This window comes from Anastrepha obliqua, chromosome 2 (genome assembly GCF_027943255.1).
Source record: "Anastrepha obliqua isolate idAnaObli1 chromosome 2, idAnaObli1_1.0, whole genome shotgun sequence".
Classification (NCBI taxonomy): Eukaryota; Metazoa; Arthropoda; class Insecta; order Diptera; family Tephritidae; genus Anastrepha; species Anastrepha obliqua.
This window is the reverse complement of record NC_072893.1, coordinates 36494258-36508318: the sequence shown is the minus strand read 5'-3', so window position 1 is coordinate 36508318 and position 14061 is coordinate 36494258. Positions and strand designations below refer to the sequence as shown.

The 14061-nt window shown below is 38.3% G+C and overlaps 2 protein-coding genes across 5 annotated transcripts in view; one reads left to right on the top strand and one right to left on the bottom strand.

Moving 5' to 3' along the window:
• Positions 1–14061, bottom strand: part of LOC129237711 (carboxypeptidase M) — a 64109-nt gene that overhangs the window by 41818 nt on the left and 8230 nt on the right. The window lies entirely within an intron of this gene.
• LOC129237714 (serine protease SP24D-like) lies at positions 1288–2220 on the top strand. The gene is made up of 2 exons (XM_054872617.1): positions 1288–1539; positions 1609–2220. Exons 1-2 carry the CDS (start codon positions 1304–1306, stop codon positions 2132–2134), a joined length of 762 nt encoding a protein of 253 aa, XP_054728592.1. The 5' UTR covers positions 1288–1303; the 3' UTR covers positions 2135–2220.

The following is a 14061-nucleotide window of genomic DNA, read 5'->3' as shown; positions in this document are numbered from 1 at the left end:
AGCTATAAATCAGGCCTGTAGGGCGGATGGCCCCTTAATTCGGTCTTTTGAGTGCTCAATAACTTTCATGTGTGAGCCGATAAGTATGAGCACTCGCATTCTCTTGGTGAGGGATGATTCGTCTTCAGTGGTTGGTTTTCCTCAATTCTTGGAATACTTCTGGTAAAAAAATGGTTGCGTATCACTAAAAATTTACTGTTTTTTTTTTCTCTAGTGATACACCTTGAACATAACCAGATTTTCTGAAGAATCAGGTGATCGTTTGCTTTTTTCGAGAATAACTTTTGTTGGACTAAGCTCGTCTTGGAATACCTGTACTGTTGATTACTGTTTTGTTTTCGCCTAATATGCATACTATGGATCCAAGACTCATTACGCTCTAAGATGTCATAGACGGCCAGCGCGGCTGATTTTCTTCAACATTTCTTTACATCAACCAACTCGAGTCCTTTTTTGGGCAAATGTCAAATGATGTGGAATCGAACGGGAAACAATCTTGACTACTAAATGTTCATGCAATATTGAATGTACGCTGGCTTCACTAACGTCCAAGTGTGTTTCTATCTCCGTTATGCCAAATGACAACCTAGCGTCATCAATTGACGCACATCACCGATTGTCTCTGGCGGAACCATCGTTTCTGGACGGTTTTTGCGAAATTCATCAAGCGAGGATCGACGGCCACATTGGAGCTCGTTGTACCAGCCCCTCATAGTGGCTAAGTATAGATCTTCAACGCCAAAAGTCTCCGTAAGTTGATCAATGCACTTCTGTCTCGAAAATCGTAATAAATCATCGCACAAAAATTCTCAAAAGTTAATACCATCTTTGTAACGAGATGAATTTTTCAACTCATTGAAAAGAGAACAAATAAAACTCATAAGTGAAAACGGAATATGTAAGTTTATGCAAGAAAATACCAAATTTTTCATAAAAAAATATCGAATTATAGCTCGCCACACGTGTTGCAAAAGCGCGAAACATATGAGCCAACCCACGTATCGAGTAGTAGTGTCAAACTATACTTGTTCGTCTACCCCGTACTATAGCTTGTTCATCTAGCGCGTACCTACGTATTCGACATTGTAAATAACTGTATAATTTTTCTAGTATCGCTCCATTTTTACTATCATGCGGCATCTTATCTCACGCATTGGCCATTGCAATAAATTAAAATAAAATTAGTTATCAAACTGTTTCGCATTAAACGTTATAAACTCAAGTATCTCAAGACAGTTTATTCCGATTGCTGAATACGTCAAAGTTTAATTCAATATTGGACTTCCTTGTGTGACGGTCCAACATGGGGAAATTCGTGCTCTTCACTTTGGTCTGCTCAATTTGTGCTGTGATCGGTCAAACTGGTCCCACGGGACGTGTTGTGGGCGGCACCGATGCCTATGAGGGTCAGTTTCCGTTCCAGATCTCGTTACGTCGCAACGGTTCTCTTACTTGTGGTGGATCGATCATCAGTCGGAATTTCGTGTTGACCGCAGCGCATTGTGTAGGCACCACCAACTCCACAGGCGACTATTACACGTAAGTTCTTCCTGCAAGTTTCTCATATACATATGCATATGTAGATATATAATTTCTTATAACCTTTAGTTACGATCCCTCCGTTTTCACTGTGCGCGCCGGTTCAAACGATCGTTTCCAAGGCGGAGTGGTGGTCAATGTTCAAGAGATTATCACCCATGAGGATTATGGGAATTTCTTGAACGATGTTGCGCTGCTTCGCTTAAGTCAACCATTAATTTTTTCAACTAATATTCAACCTATTGAACTGGCAGATAAAGAATTATCCAGCGGCACATCGGTCATCATCTCCGGTTGGGGTCGCCTAAAGGCTGATGGTGATTTGCCACAAAAGCTTCAGTGGAATACATTGAGAGTAATTTCGCGTGCTCAGTGCAGACTAGCCATAAATTGGGATAGTGATGCGCTCATCTGCTTGGCTCACGCCGCTAATAATGGCGCTTGTAACGGGGACTCAGGTGGTCCAGCCATACACGACGGCAAAGTGGTGGGAATAGCTGGATTCGTTTATGGCGGTTGCGGCAATATCTACCCAGATGGCTATGCTAAGGTCTATTATCATGTGGAGTGGATCAAGAAACATGCTGGCTTGTAAATATGTACATGCATAAGTATGAGTATATGTATGTATAGAAGCAATACGATTGGAATAAAATTATGTTTGGATATAATTGGAATAATAATGCGCCTTCACTAAATGAAAATAAATTAGGTTTTTATTTTTGGTTGTCAAATGCGGGTCAAATATGCAAAGCCTCACCAGCATATGCAAAAAAAAAAAATAGAAAGATTTTAATTTACGTTCACACTTTGTTTTTCTAAACCTTCTACCTCCTACATATATTTTATGTTAGAAGTATGTTCGAAATTTTAAGTCGAATGCGATACAAGGGCTGCTATTTATAAAATATATCAAACTTTGCAATGGAAACATCAGATGGGGCCTGACAGCACTAGAAATGCCCAAGACCAGAAAACATGGTAATTTCAAAAGAGACGTCTAGACGTTAGTTGTGAATAATTCCTACAACCGATACCTTTACGTTGCTGGGGCAATACATTAGCCTTTAGACATTTATGAATTAACTGTTTGGCAGATTTTATCTGTGGACGTGCTCACGGTGGACATTAAAGGATGCAATTTTTCGCATATACATTTTGTCGAAAAAGTATCGAGAATTATTCATTTAAAAAGCGCCCGTTACAAGTGTGTCTAAATTTTCTTTGCTGGAATGTTGGTACAACTGTCCTCTAAAGTATCGCAGAGTTTGAGCGTCATCTGTCAATTAGCTTGTTTTTCGCATTTAATTATATCAGTCAACCGCAGGTGGGCTCTGCGATTTTCACTATGGATAAAAATATCGAACAAAGAATTTGTCTTAAATCTTGTTTTTGAACTGGATTTCGTTTGCCGAATCGTTCAAAATATTGCAGAAAGCCTATGGCGAGTGTGCTTTATCAAAAACACGAAAGACAGGGGTCTATGAGTGGTATAAGGCTTTTGCAGAGGACCGAGAAGTCGTGGAAGATTTACCTCGATCTGGTCGCCCATCAACGTCTTCAATAGATGAAAACGCCAAACGTCGACAAAGTTAAGGAAATAAACCTGAAAAACCATCATTTAAGTTTAAAGGAGGTAGCTGGCTGAAAGGCATCACATAGACATATTGGTCCTTAGTAGTACCAAATGGAGCTAGACCCTTACGTTTCCTTGTAGTATGCTTCTTGTAATAAGCCTGCGTCTAAGAAAGCTCTGAAGCTCTAACCCATTCTAACCTCTAATATTGTATCGCTCCTAAACATTTCCTTCGGTTTCTAGCTAATGCAGGGCAGTAATATAGAAGGTGTTCTAGAGTTCCCCCCCCCCCCCCCCCCCCCCCCCCCGTCCTTCTAGTTCATTGCAAAATCTGCAGCAAATTGTGGCTGGTAAGTATACCTACGATAGTTCTGCCTTCCTTTCTAGATAGGGCTAGTACAAATCTGGCGTCCGTGTCCTGTCTATCCGTGTTTTCGTGCCCGCAGCGATGTCATTGTATACCGTATTTAAAGGTTTTAGTATGTCGGTTTCTTGTTCGAATTGTATGTAAACAGCGCTTCTGGCAATCTCATTTTACAATTTCGTTTTCTGCAATGCTCTTATGTCCGGGTATCTAATAGTGTATAACCGTCTGTCTGCGGCTAAACTCTCTATGGCTTCCCTGGTCCTAAGAACGTTTTTAGATGAAATTTCATATGAGTTTATTGCCTTTATTGCCGCTTGACTGTCAACGTATATATTTATGTTGGTCCTTGCTAGTGCTATTTCTGCAGCCTTTCCTACCGCAAAGACTTCTGCTTGAAAAATACTGCAGTGGTCAGGCAGCTTGACCGGCTACCTGATACCGTCTAATTTAATTTGGGAGCCGTCAGTAAATATATTAAGCGTATTGGGTCTAGGTTTTATAGCTCTTGTCCACCCCTCTTTTTCTATCGTTGTTCAGGATCTCTTCACCCCATTGTATTTCGGAGTCAAATAATCCGTATTGGTCCGATAACTCATACCTTTGAGCTATGCCCAAATATTTTACAAGTAAATTCACCCGTTGCGTTAGGTCTTGCGGCAGATCTAGTTGCGTACTCTTTCAAGTGCTGCCGTAGTAGTAGTTTTCTCTCAATACAGTCCATCACACTAGAGCATCATAGAGTAATATTGGCTTTACTACAGCTGAGAAGCACCAATACATTATTGAAAGATTTAGTCCCCATGCAACTCCCAGCATTCTTGTACATGGATATAGTGCGTTAACCATTAAAACAATCGCTACTTGCAGCGCAGCGAGACTCAGAGACATAGGAAGCTGGACAACAAGGTCGTAAGGTCACGGTAAGATCCTCCTACAGGGGCCCTCGCTGCTCAAAAACAGATCAGACTACATAGTCTCCGACCTTAACTTCAAGAAAGACTTTACGGTACGTTTTCCACCGAGAGTCGAATGGAGCAAAGGGAAGGTGATTGGAAGATACGATATCGAAAGCTATACCGATGGTTCTAAGATGAATTGTGGTGTGGGAGCTGGCTTCTATTCGGAGCCACTCAACCTATCTCAGTCAATTCCTCTTCCTGATTATGCCAGCGTGTTCCAGGCAGAACTCTTAGCGATCAGAGAAGCATGCAAATCACTAAAACTCTACAAGGAAGTTGGTGCAACAGTAGCTATCTTCGCAGACAGTCAAGCAGCTGTAAAGGCCCCAGACTCCAACTCCATTTCATCCAAACTAGTCTGACAGTGTAGAGAGGAGATGGAAATGCTTAGTGATTGGCTTGAAATCACTCTGATATGGGTTCCCGGTCACAGGAACATATGGAGTAATGAGATAGCGGATGAGCTAGGAAGAAAAGGCTCGACACTAGAAATAGCAAAGGCTATCCAAAGGAAGGATAACCTGTTAGGGTGCTCTCATTGGAAAGTAGGAGATCATGCAGCTAGACTCAACCTACTCTTCCATCCTATCTGTAGAAGCTGTCAAGCGGAAGGAGTGAAGGAAAGTCTTTTTCACTACTTATGTGAATGTTCGGGGCTAGCTAGGGCACGACTCCGCTCCTTTGGTAAGCCTTTCTTGCAGCAAATTATTGAGATCTCAGGCATCGAGATAAAGAATTTGCTGCTATACTTGGGCCTCACTAAATGGATCTGACTTAGAACAAAAAACAAAAAAAAACAATCATCACACCAGGACGGTGGTGGTAAAACGGTGCTGGTCACTAATTAGGATTATTTCAGTGGAAATACTCAATACTTTTTCTTCCTCTCCAATATATCGTGCTTCCGTGATAGTTTGCTATCAATTATTATTCCAAGGTACTTTGCGTGATCTGTAAGAGTCAGATTCTATAGATTTTACTTTTCGGAATAATTAATTTAAGTTTCGTGTGCTTATGTTATTTTTGGATATTTTCAAAGCATTTATCATTAAAAGTTTAAATATTAAAAACATAAATTGTTAGCCCTAAACTGATAATAAAAATATAAGAACTCTGTTATATCCATACAACAACGTACTTCCGAGTAGATGCAGTTCAATAAGCTTATAAGCACACATACATACATACGCATAATAGGTATTTACACACCCTGTGATTGCGGGCGCATTGACGTTCGTTGGTGCAAAGTAAATAGAGCGTGGGAGTGATTTAACATTAATGGTCTGTTGAGGCATAATTTTACGAGGTCTTAAAATTACACTTTTTGTTGTCGTGTTTCGTTCAGGTAAATTAATTTTTTTATGTTGTTGGAATACATTTTTTTTTGTTTTGTTTTTTGCTTTTACTAACTTTTATAGTTTTTTTTAGACAATTTCACCAAAATGTAACAAAAAAATTAGCTGATGTCTGTATTTACCAGTTTAATAAAGGGTGGTTAAATTTCAAAGGCCGATGTTGAATGTAAACCACACCTAAACGTCAAGTTTTTTCTGCATTTTATTTGACATTTTTCAATTTCAGACTAACTCAATTTGAATCATGGAAAGATACATAATCGAGCCACGCGTTAAAGTTATTCAGGCTTATTATGAAAACGGGCGTTCAAATCAAAATGCATATCGCGCACAATCATCTTCAGTGATGAGGCACATTTTCACCTCAATGGATTCGTCAATAAGCAGAATTGCCGCATTTGGGCGAATGATAATCCAAGAGGGATTGACGAAAAATGCCGAAAGAGAAATGACAATAATTTCCTAAAAAAAGTGTATCTTATTCAAAATCAACACCGGCCCTTGAAACTTAACCACCCTTTATATGAATGAAGGTTACGTTGTTAAAGAAAAAGTGAAATTTCAGCAATTGGATTTGTCAAAATATTCCACTATGGATGGTAAAAAAGTGTAGTGAAATGAATGTAAAATATGTTCAAGCAATTAAGTTTACATTCAATTTTACATTCGTTGCTCTGTTTGAGCTATGACTCAAAGTTTTCAGCAGCTGCCTCTCTACATTGCGAGAGGAATTCAAACTGGTTTCTCCCCTTAACTTGCTTTCGTTACTCACCCAGGCATGCCAAATTGAAAAAAATAGTTTCAAGCCAATGCGTCAAAGGCGTAAAACTACAACTTGATTTAAAAAGTTCGCTCAATTCAGCATATTCGAGTTATTCTATTATTTCTCCAACTAACTTGATTTATCATCCTTCTAAAATGAAGGAAGCGGTGCACCATTTGTAGAGCGTAGCATTTATCTATTCTTCGAGAGAGGCATCTTGCTTTCAATGACCTGCATAACCTAAAATAACAACTGCCGTAAATATGCGGACGCAAGATATACTTTCTTTTTAGTATAAATCCGAACTAGTAAAATGAGTTCCTGGTTCAACTCTGACCCGATTTTTCTAATTGCAAACGACTCGCTACTAACTCTTTTTTGTTTCCAGGAGTTGGATATGGAATGAATAGACGACAAACACTCTAAAATTACAAAAACTAGTGCTGGTCTTTCTATTGAAAAAATAAAGTCGATTGGGTTCGTTAGCTCCGCACTTAAAAAATAAAGTCTGAGAGCTTTTCAAGTTTAGCAATAAAGAATAATTTTCGTTAGTAAGCACTGATGGATAACACATGTTGAGCTGAGAGTTTCTGAAGTCTAGACTGCGGTTTGAATATGTAAGCGAGTTTTTTGGAAAAAATTTCTGATTCACTATGACCAAAAATCTGCAGTATGGTGGTGCAGACCCTCAACTATTACGCTCATCATGACTGTAAGCCTTTAAAAGACACAAGCAGATGGACGAGTAGCGGCAGTAGTTGCTAATGGTAGCGAGATGAAGATGCGTGCATACTTTGAAAGTTCTTAAAGTAGAAAAAAATAAATAAAATTTTCTTATTTTGTATTCAGTTTATAGGTAGAACACTTACTGCAAAACTTCTATAGACCCCCCAGAGATGGCTTCACAAGCCAAAGTTAGGTAGGGATTGCGCTCCAAAGAGAAGCCTTATATATAGTAGAAGAAGGTGGAACTGGATACTGACTCACTTGTGGGAATACTGACTGACTTTTTTAGATGGTTTAAATAACTACAAGCAATCGGTATAATTTTTCTGTCTGATTTTATGCTTCGCTCGCCTCTTCAGTAAAGTCAGGTATAAGGCCTTTGGAACGAACAACTCATCTTCCTCCCTCAAACAATTTACTCAAATTTATTTGTTATTTAAAAGGATTTGAACCAAATATATATGTATTGTATATATTTATAGTGAAGGTCTCTGCACCTTATTTTCATCAAATTAATCAAGTGAGTAAAGTGCCCGTTCACACATTTTTTTTCTCCAAGATTTGATAAAAATAAATCGTTTTTTCAATGCATGACAAGCTGGGAGAAAAAATCAGTAATGTCGGTAAGTCGTAGACCGGCGGCCGCCGTAGCCGAATGGGTTGGTGCGTGACTACCATTCAGAATTATAAAATAATCGAATTTTTGAAACACCAAAATTAAGAAAACGTTTTTTCTAATAGCGGTCGCCCCTCGTCAGGCAATGGCATACCTCCGAGTGTATTTCTGCCATGAAAAAGCTCCTCATGAAAAGCATCTACATCTATGTATAATGTCGGTAAGCATAAGGAGCTGTTCTCATTAATTTTAAACTTAGGTTATTTTAAGTTTCCTAAAGTTTTTCCTAAAACCAATGTGAGCTTCTATAAAGCTTTGAAGGATTCCTGACGTCCACAGTGCCGAAATCTTACAACTCATTAAAAAATGTCTACGCAACCCTTTGTCTACCGCAAATAAAATAAATACTATAGCATTAACTTACCATTCGGATGGTAGTTCCCCTAGAAAATTTGAATTAGCGATACCAATTATTAAAAAAAAATAGTTTTATTAGAATATTACGACATAGAAATAAGGCAAGTAGTGGTTGAAATACAAGTCTGGCACTCCCCAAGTAACACTGAAGCGCTGTTTTGATATCGTTTTGATACCGTTTTGAGACCTCCAGCGGGCAATTACCTGCAGTCATCCAGAGCGGATTGTAGAAGGTTGATGGGATTTAGTCTGGATTACTGCCCTAGGCTGTGTAAGAAAGGACCACCCAGTGACCTTAATTGTGTAGCAGCCAATGAACGGTAAACACAGCGAGGAGTTGGAAAATTGAGTGGGGAGAAGTTTCCAGAACTTTTTGCGCTCTGCGTCTATTGTACTGTGGTCAAAGAGTTTTCGAAATATAAATAAACCAAGCAGCAAATTTTCAGAGTTTAGAAGTATCAGATATTGATATGGGAATATAATAAAACCATATTTGAGTTCATTGAGCCCGGTTAGTGATAAAGAGATAAGTGGGGAATCTTTGTCTAGATGGAGGAGCACAGTGGCCGTAGTTTCTTCTTCTTCACCCAGACTGCTTCTGCACAAGTCATGTGTCTTCTTATGAACGTGTCTGCTTACTAGAAAGTGTGCTTAGACTATGCTTTTTTTGGTTCAGCAAAGATTCTGTGCATTTAGCACAGGTGGGCTTGTTCGACCATCTCGTTCGCTACTCTTACGAATTCCTCAAAATAAGTAGCCTGCCTGTTTTTGAGGAATAAATATGTTCAAAAAGTATCGCAAATTTTGTGTTTTTGCAAAAATTATTTATTTATTCATTAATATATGTTTTGCCCCCCATGAGATATTATGCACTTGTGCCAACGTTTTTTCCAATCTTCGAAGCACTTCAAAAAATCACTTTTTTTTTATCTTGTCCAGCTCTTCCTTCGATGCCGTCTTTATTTGATCACTCGTAGCGTAGCGTCATCGTCCTTTCATGGGCGTCTTCAGTTTCGGTAACAAGAAAAAGTTACAGGGGCCAGATCTGGAGAATACAGTGGCTGTGGCATCATTAGTGTGTTGTTTTTGGCCAAAAGTCGCGCACAAGCAACGATGTCTGAGCAGGGGCGTTATCGTTACGCCAGCCCGTTATCGGGCACGCCAGCCCGCTTTTCGTCGTTCATATCTTCTTGGCCTTCTGAGAACATTTTGTACCACCGATAAACGTTGCTTTGGTCAAAGGTGGGAATGCATCCGCGCATTTAACATCGTTTTTCACATCGTTTTGATGCAGGTTCTTTGTCCATCTTTTTGAATAGGTAAAAATCGAAGACGAGGCGAAACACGTGCAAGCAAAGCAACTGTCGACAATTAACTGCACATTCAAAATAGCCGAACTCGTCGGCATGAAAAAAATCGAAATTTGAATATACGTAACCTGCGAAAATTCAAAATTCGCGATACTTTTTGAACAAACCTCGTACATACATAATTTTTTATGCATTCGTTAGGCAGTTTGGTGCCGAGTCTCGTAAGTTTATTTACCCCTCAATGATCCTCAATGTTTGCAAAGCCTAAGAACCTATGTTACATTTGAGAAATATCTCAGCCACCGCTATAAGAGATGCACGGCGTTTAATGCCTATTTTAGAGATTGTCGAGTGCTTTGTGAGAGACTTAGATATCATCCCCAGGTATTGCATCAAATTGACCAGTTTCACGATCTAATTATTGAACTTAAAGCTTAACTAAAAACTAAAAATGAATCTTTACATATTTCGGCCCAACTAATTAACAAGCTCTTGAGAGATCGAATATGTGTTTAAAGACTATGATAAAATTGGCTGTACTATTAGGGGTTAGTTGAGAAAAGCGCCTTTAGACAACAAGCATGTAAGGGTTAATGTTATCTAACGTGTGAACCGGAATGATAGAATTCAAGATTGCGCATTCCCAAGGGTCGTGACGTCAGTACAGAAAATAGTCAAACGAAAAGTAATAGAAGAAGAAGCAAAAGTAAGTGGACAACCCTGAAAGATAAAATAAGTCCTGCACACATACACGCACGAAGGCTTGTTTAATCTTGTACTGATGTCACCTAGTTGTCAAATTCGCCAGTAAAAAAGTAGTGTTTTTGGCATGGCGCCTACGATGTATTCTTTGTATCGTGACATTGAACGATAATAAATATTTAAAATTCCTCCCATTTTTATTGTAGAACTGTTGGAAAATCACTTAATTACTGATAGATTTACATAGGTAGGTATGTAATATATGTGCATACATCAATCTTGAAAATGTTAAAGTCACGAGCGATTTGGCAACAGTTGCCTGTCTGAGCTGTCGGTTATTCATTTCTAGCCGTTCTAAGGCCGCACCTATTGTTTGGCAATGCATAAGCAATAAATTACGTTTACGCTTTGCTGGAGCTGCATATACAAGGTGGCGCACAATGCATCACTCTGTTGGAAGATGCTTAGAATTTTCACTTTGGCTGATTTTCCATTTGATTGGTGTCATTTACGAAACTTACTGCGTTTTAACAGAATGCAAAAAAGTAATTTCAATACTTTACAGAATAGTTCGTCAGTTGTGCGATTCCATACCAACTGATTCAAATATTTTGGACGTGGCCTAACATTTTTCTGAAAATTGGGTTCTTTACGCAAACCTAATTTTAAACGAAAAAAAATTTAGAAAAAAATTTTGAATAAAATTTAATAATTTTGAGAACTATTCAATTTCTAAAATTTTGATATGCAGTTTTTTAAAGTTAATGTGTTACATACATCCAGCAGCGCCAAAAATGCGTTAAAAGAAAAACTGATTTTATTAGGTGGGATAATAAGAGAAATAAATATAACAAAATTGTGTACATTGCTTATTAGTACTTAAACTTTATAAAAAAATTTATTGAAATTTTGGTTTACAAAAATTAGTACATAAAAAATCACGTGACCCTAAGTACAATGAAAAAAAAGTTGCAAGATTGCGGTCTGCATCATTTCTCCTTGAAATGTTGATGGATCTGTAAAAAGTAAAATTCTTGTAAATTAAAGTTGTAGTTATAGTCTGTCGAGCCGTATTTTTGAATTTCGAAAAATTTTGCAACTTACGGCATTAAAAAAAAATGCGTTTTACGTCATAAATGTCACAATTTAATTATGTTTATAAAATTTTTTAATAAAAATATCAAAAATTCGGCTAGACAGATTATAGAGAAAACACTTTCGAATATTTAAAAAAAAAACGCATAAAAAATATTAAAAACTGTATGAGTTATCCTGCAGACCGTGCCGGAAAAAGTATTAAGTGCGCAGCTAAGTTCTCGCTGTTTGTCAATAGATGCCGCCAGCAGTGTGTGCTAGTCGATTCTAACACAACCTAAACATCATAAACCAAGCTTAGACATATGGTAAACAAACTGCTTCGACACATTAGTGATTTTGTTTTGGTATCATAACTTTTGGTTTTGTGAAAATGTCTGATTTTGTGCCGAATAATCCTCATTTGCGGGAAGTGTTGATTTTCGTCTTTCACTCGAAAAAAACGGCGGCTGAAGCGCATCGAGAGCTGCCAAGAGTTTATGGAGATGCTGCTTTAAGTGAAACAACTTGCCGAGATTGGTTCCGTCGCTTCAAAGACGGTGATTTTAATGTTGACGACCGTCCGCGTGAAGAAAGCCCAAAAACCTTCGAAGACGCCGAATCAGAGAAATTACTCAATGAGGATACGTGTCAAACTCAAGAAGAGGTTGCTTCAGTATTTGGAGTTACCCGCCAATCCATTTCCAAGCGATTGCGTATTTTGGGAATGATTCAGAAACAGGGGTCTTGGGTTCCTTATGAGTTAAAAAGGAATGCTTTTCTTCATCGCATCGTAATGGGTGATGAAAAATGAATTCATTACAGCAATCCAAAGAAAAGAAAGTCGGGGACTGCCCGGTCTTGCTTCTACATACGTCGTCGCCTCGGTCGAATATTCACGCTGCGAAGGTTATGCTATGTATTTGGTGGGAGCAAGTTGGTGTTATTTATTATGAACTGTTAAAACCAAGCGAAGAAGCGGCCGCAATACGCGGAGAGTCATGAAAAAGTGATTCTACAACATGACAACGCTCGGCCTCACGTTGCCAAACCCGTTAAAACCTACCTAGAAGCACTGAAATGGGAAATCCTACCCCACCCGCCATGTTTTCCAGATATTGCGCCGTCCGTTGCACCTGTTTCGATCGATGGCACATGGTCTAGCTGACCAGCAGTTCCATTCATATCAAGTTATCAAAAAATGGCTTGATTCGTGGATAGCCTCAAAAGATGAACAGTTTTACCGCGACGGTATACGAGATCTACCAGAAAGATGGGAAAAAATAGTAGCCCGCGATGAGCAATACTTGCAATGATTCACCTGTAACCATTTTTTCAGACTAAAGTTGTATTTTCATCAAAAAAGCAGCGAGAACTTAGTTGCGCACCTAATAGTTTCGAGAAAAACGAGTTTAAACTTTCAAGTGCGCATCAAACTCTCGTCGGGCAGTTACATTTTCTACCATAACTTTGTATCTATGGGGAATTTTTACAATCGACTTCCACAGAAATACGCCTATAACTATAAAGAATAATAATCTGTAAAAAAAGTCGACTTTTTGAAAATTCTGGACGTATGTAACCCCTTAAATGTCTTCAGTTCGTATTATCATTTTTAAAATTTTTTTTTTCAAAAAATATACTTAAAATCTGTTTTTTTTAACTTGATCCAGAGCTTGCTTGAGGGTGCAGTGATGACTTGGCGGAAATGACTGATTTGAGAAGTATAAAACCATATAATTTTATGTGGCTTTATTTATTTGGTCGACCGACATTTCTGCCTCAGTCTGAAGCCATCTATCATTCAGTCTGGTCGACTGGAATTACAGCAAAAGTAAGTAAGATGATACTTTTTGCGCCACCTTGTATATTTTTATGTACTTATATATATGTAAAATTAAAAACAAACAATGAGCCATATAAATGCAAACTGAAAAAAAATTTAATTACATACTTTGAGGGAATTTTTATAAGACGAGCTTAAATGAGCAAAGTACAATTTTATGAATAAACCAGAATTGGCTAAACTCGAAACGAGCACTTTTTCAATTGTACTTTTGTTGTTGTTCATTTTTTAAAGCCATTAATACTGGTAAGCATTTTGCAACAACACTTTGACCAATGACAAATGAGTCCATTAACATCTTCTACAAGCAGATCTCGAAGATCGGCACACAGAACAAGTACCAACAATAATTAGCTGCACAGTTAACTGGTAAGCGCAAACTCTAGGTCACTGGGTTAAATTCTGCTCTGAATCACAAGAAATCTACACCACACCAACAACAAAAAGACAAAAAAAAAACAAAACAACAAACACAAACAACTGAAAAGTTGTGCATCGCCTCAGAAGTGGTTAAGTGGCATTTGCTTGAGGAATATAAATATTAAATACTTTGTGCCATAGAGGAGTAGCCGCAATTGTAAGAGGCGGCCCAAAATGACAGATCGGCTGTCGTCAAACATATGTTAGTACATAACTGTTAATAAATGCGTGCATTTGCTAGGCAACCAGTGGCTGATGAGCATTTGTTGTTGATACGAGTAAACGTTTAGCGTTTGGAAAACTCGTTCGCGTTGCACGCTACCAACTCAACCAGTTTTTCTTCTGTGAAATTACTTTCCATGGAAATAGAAATGAGAAAAAATGTACGACT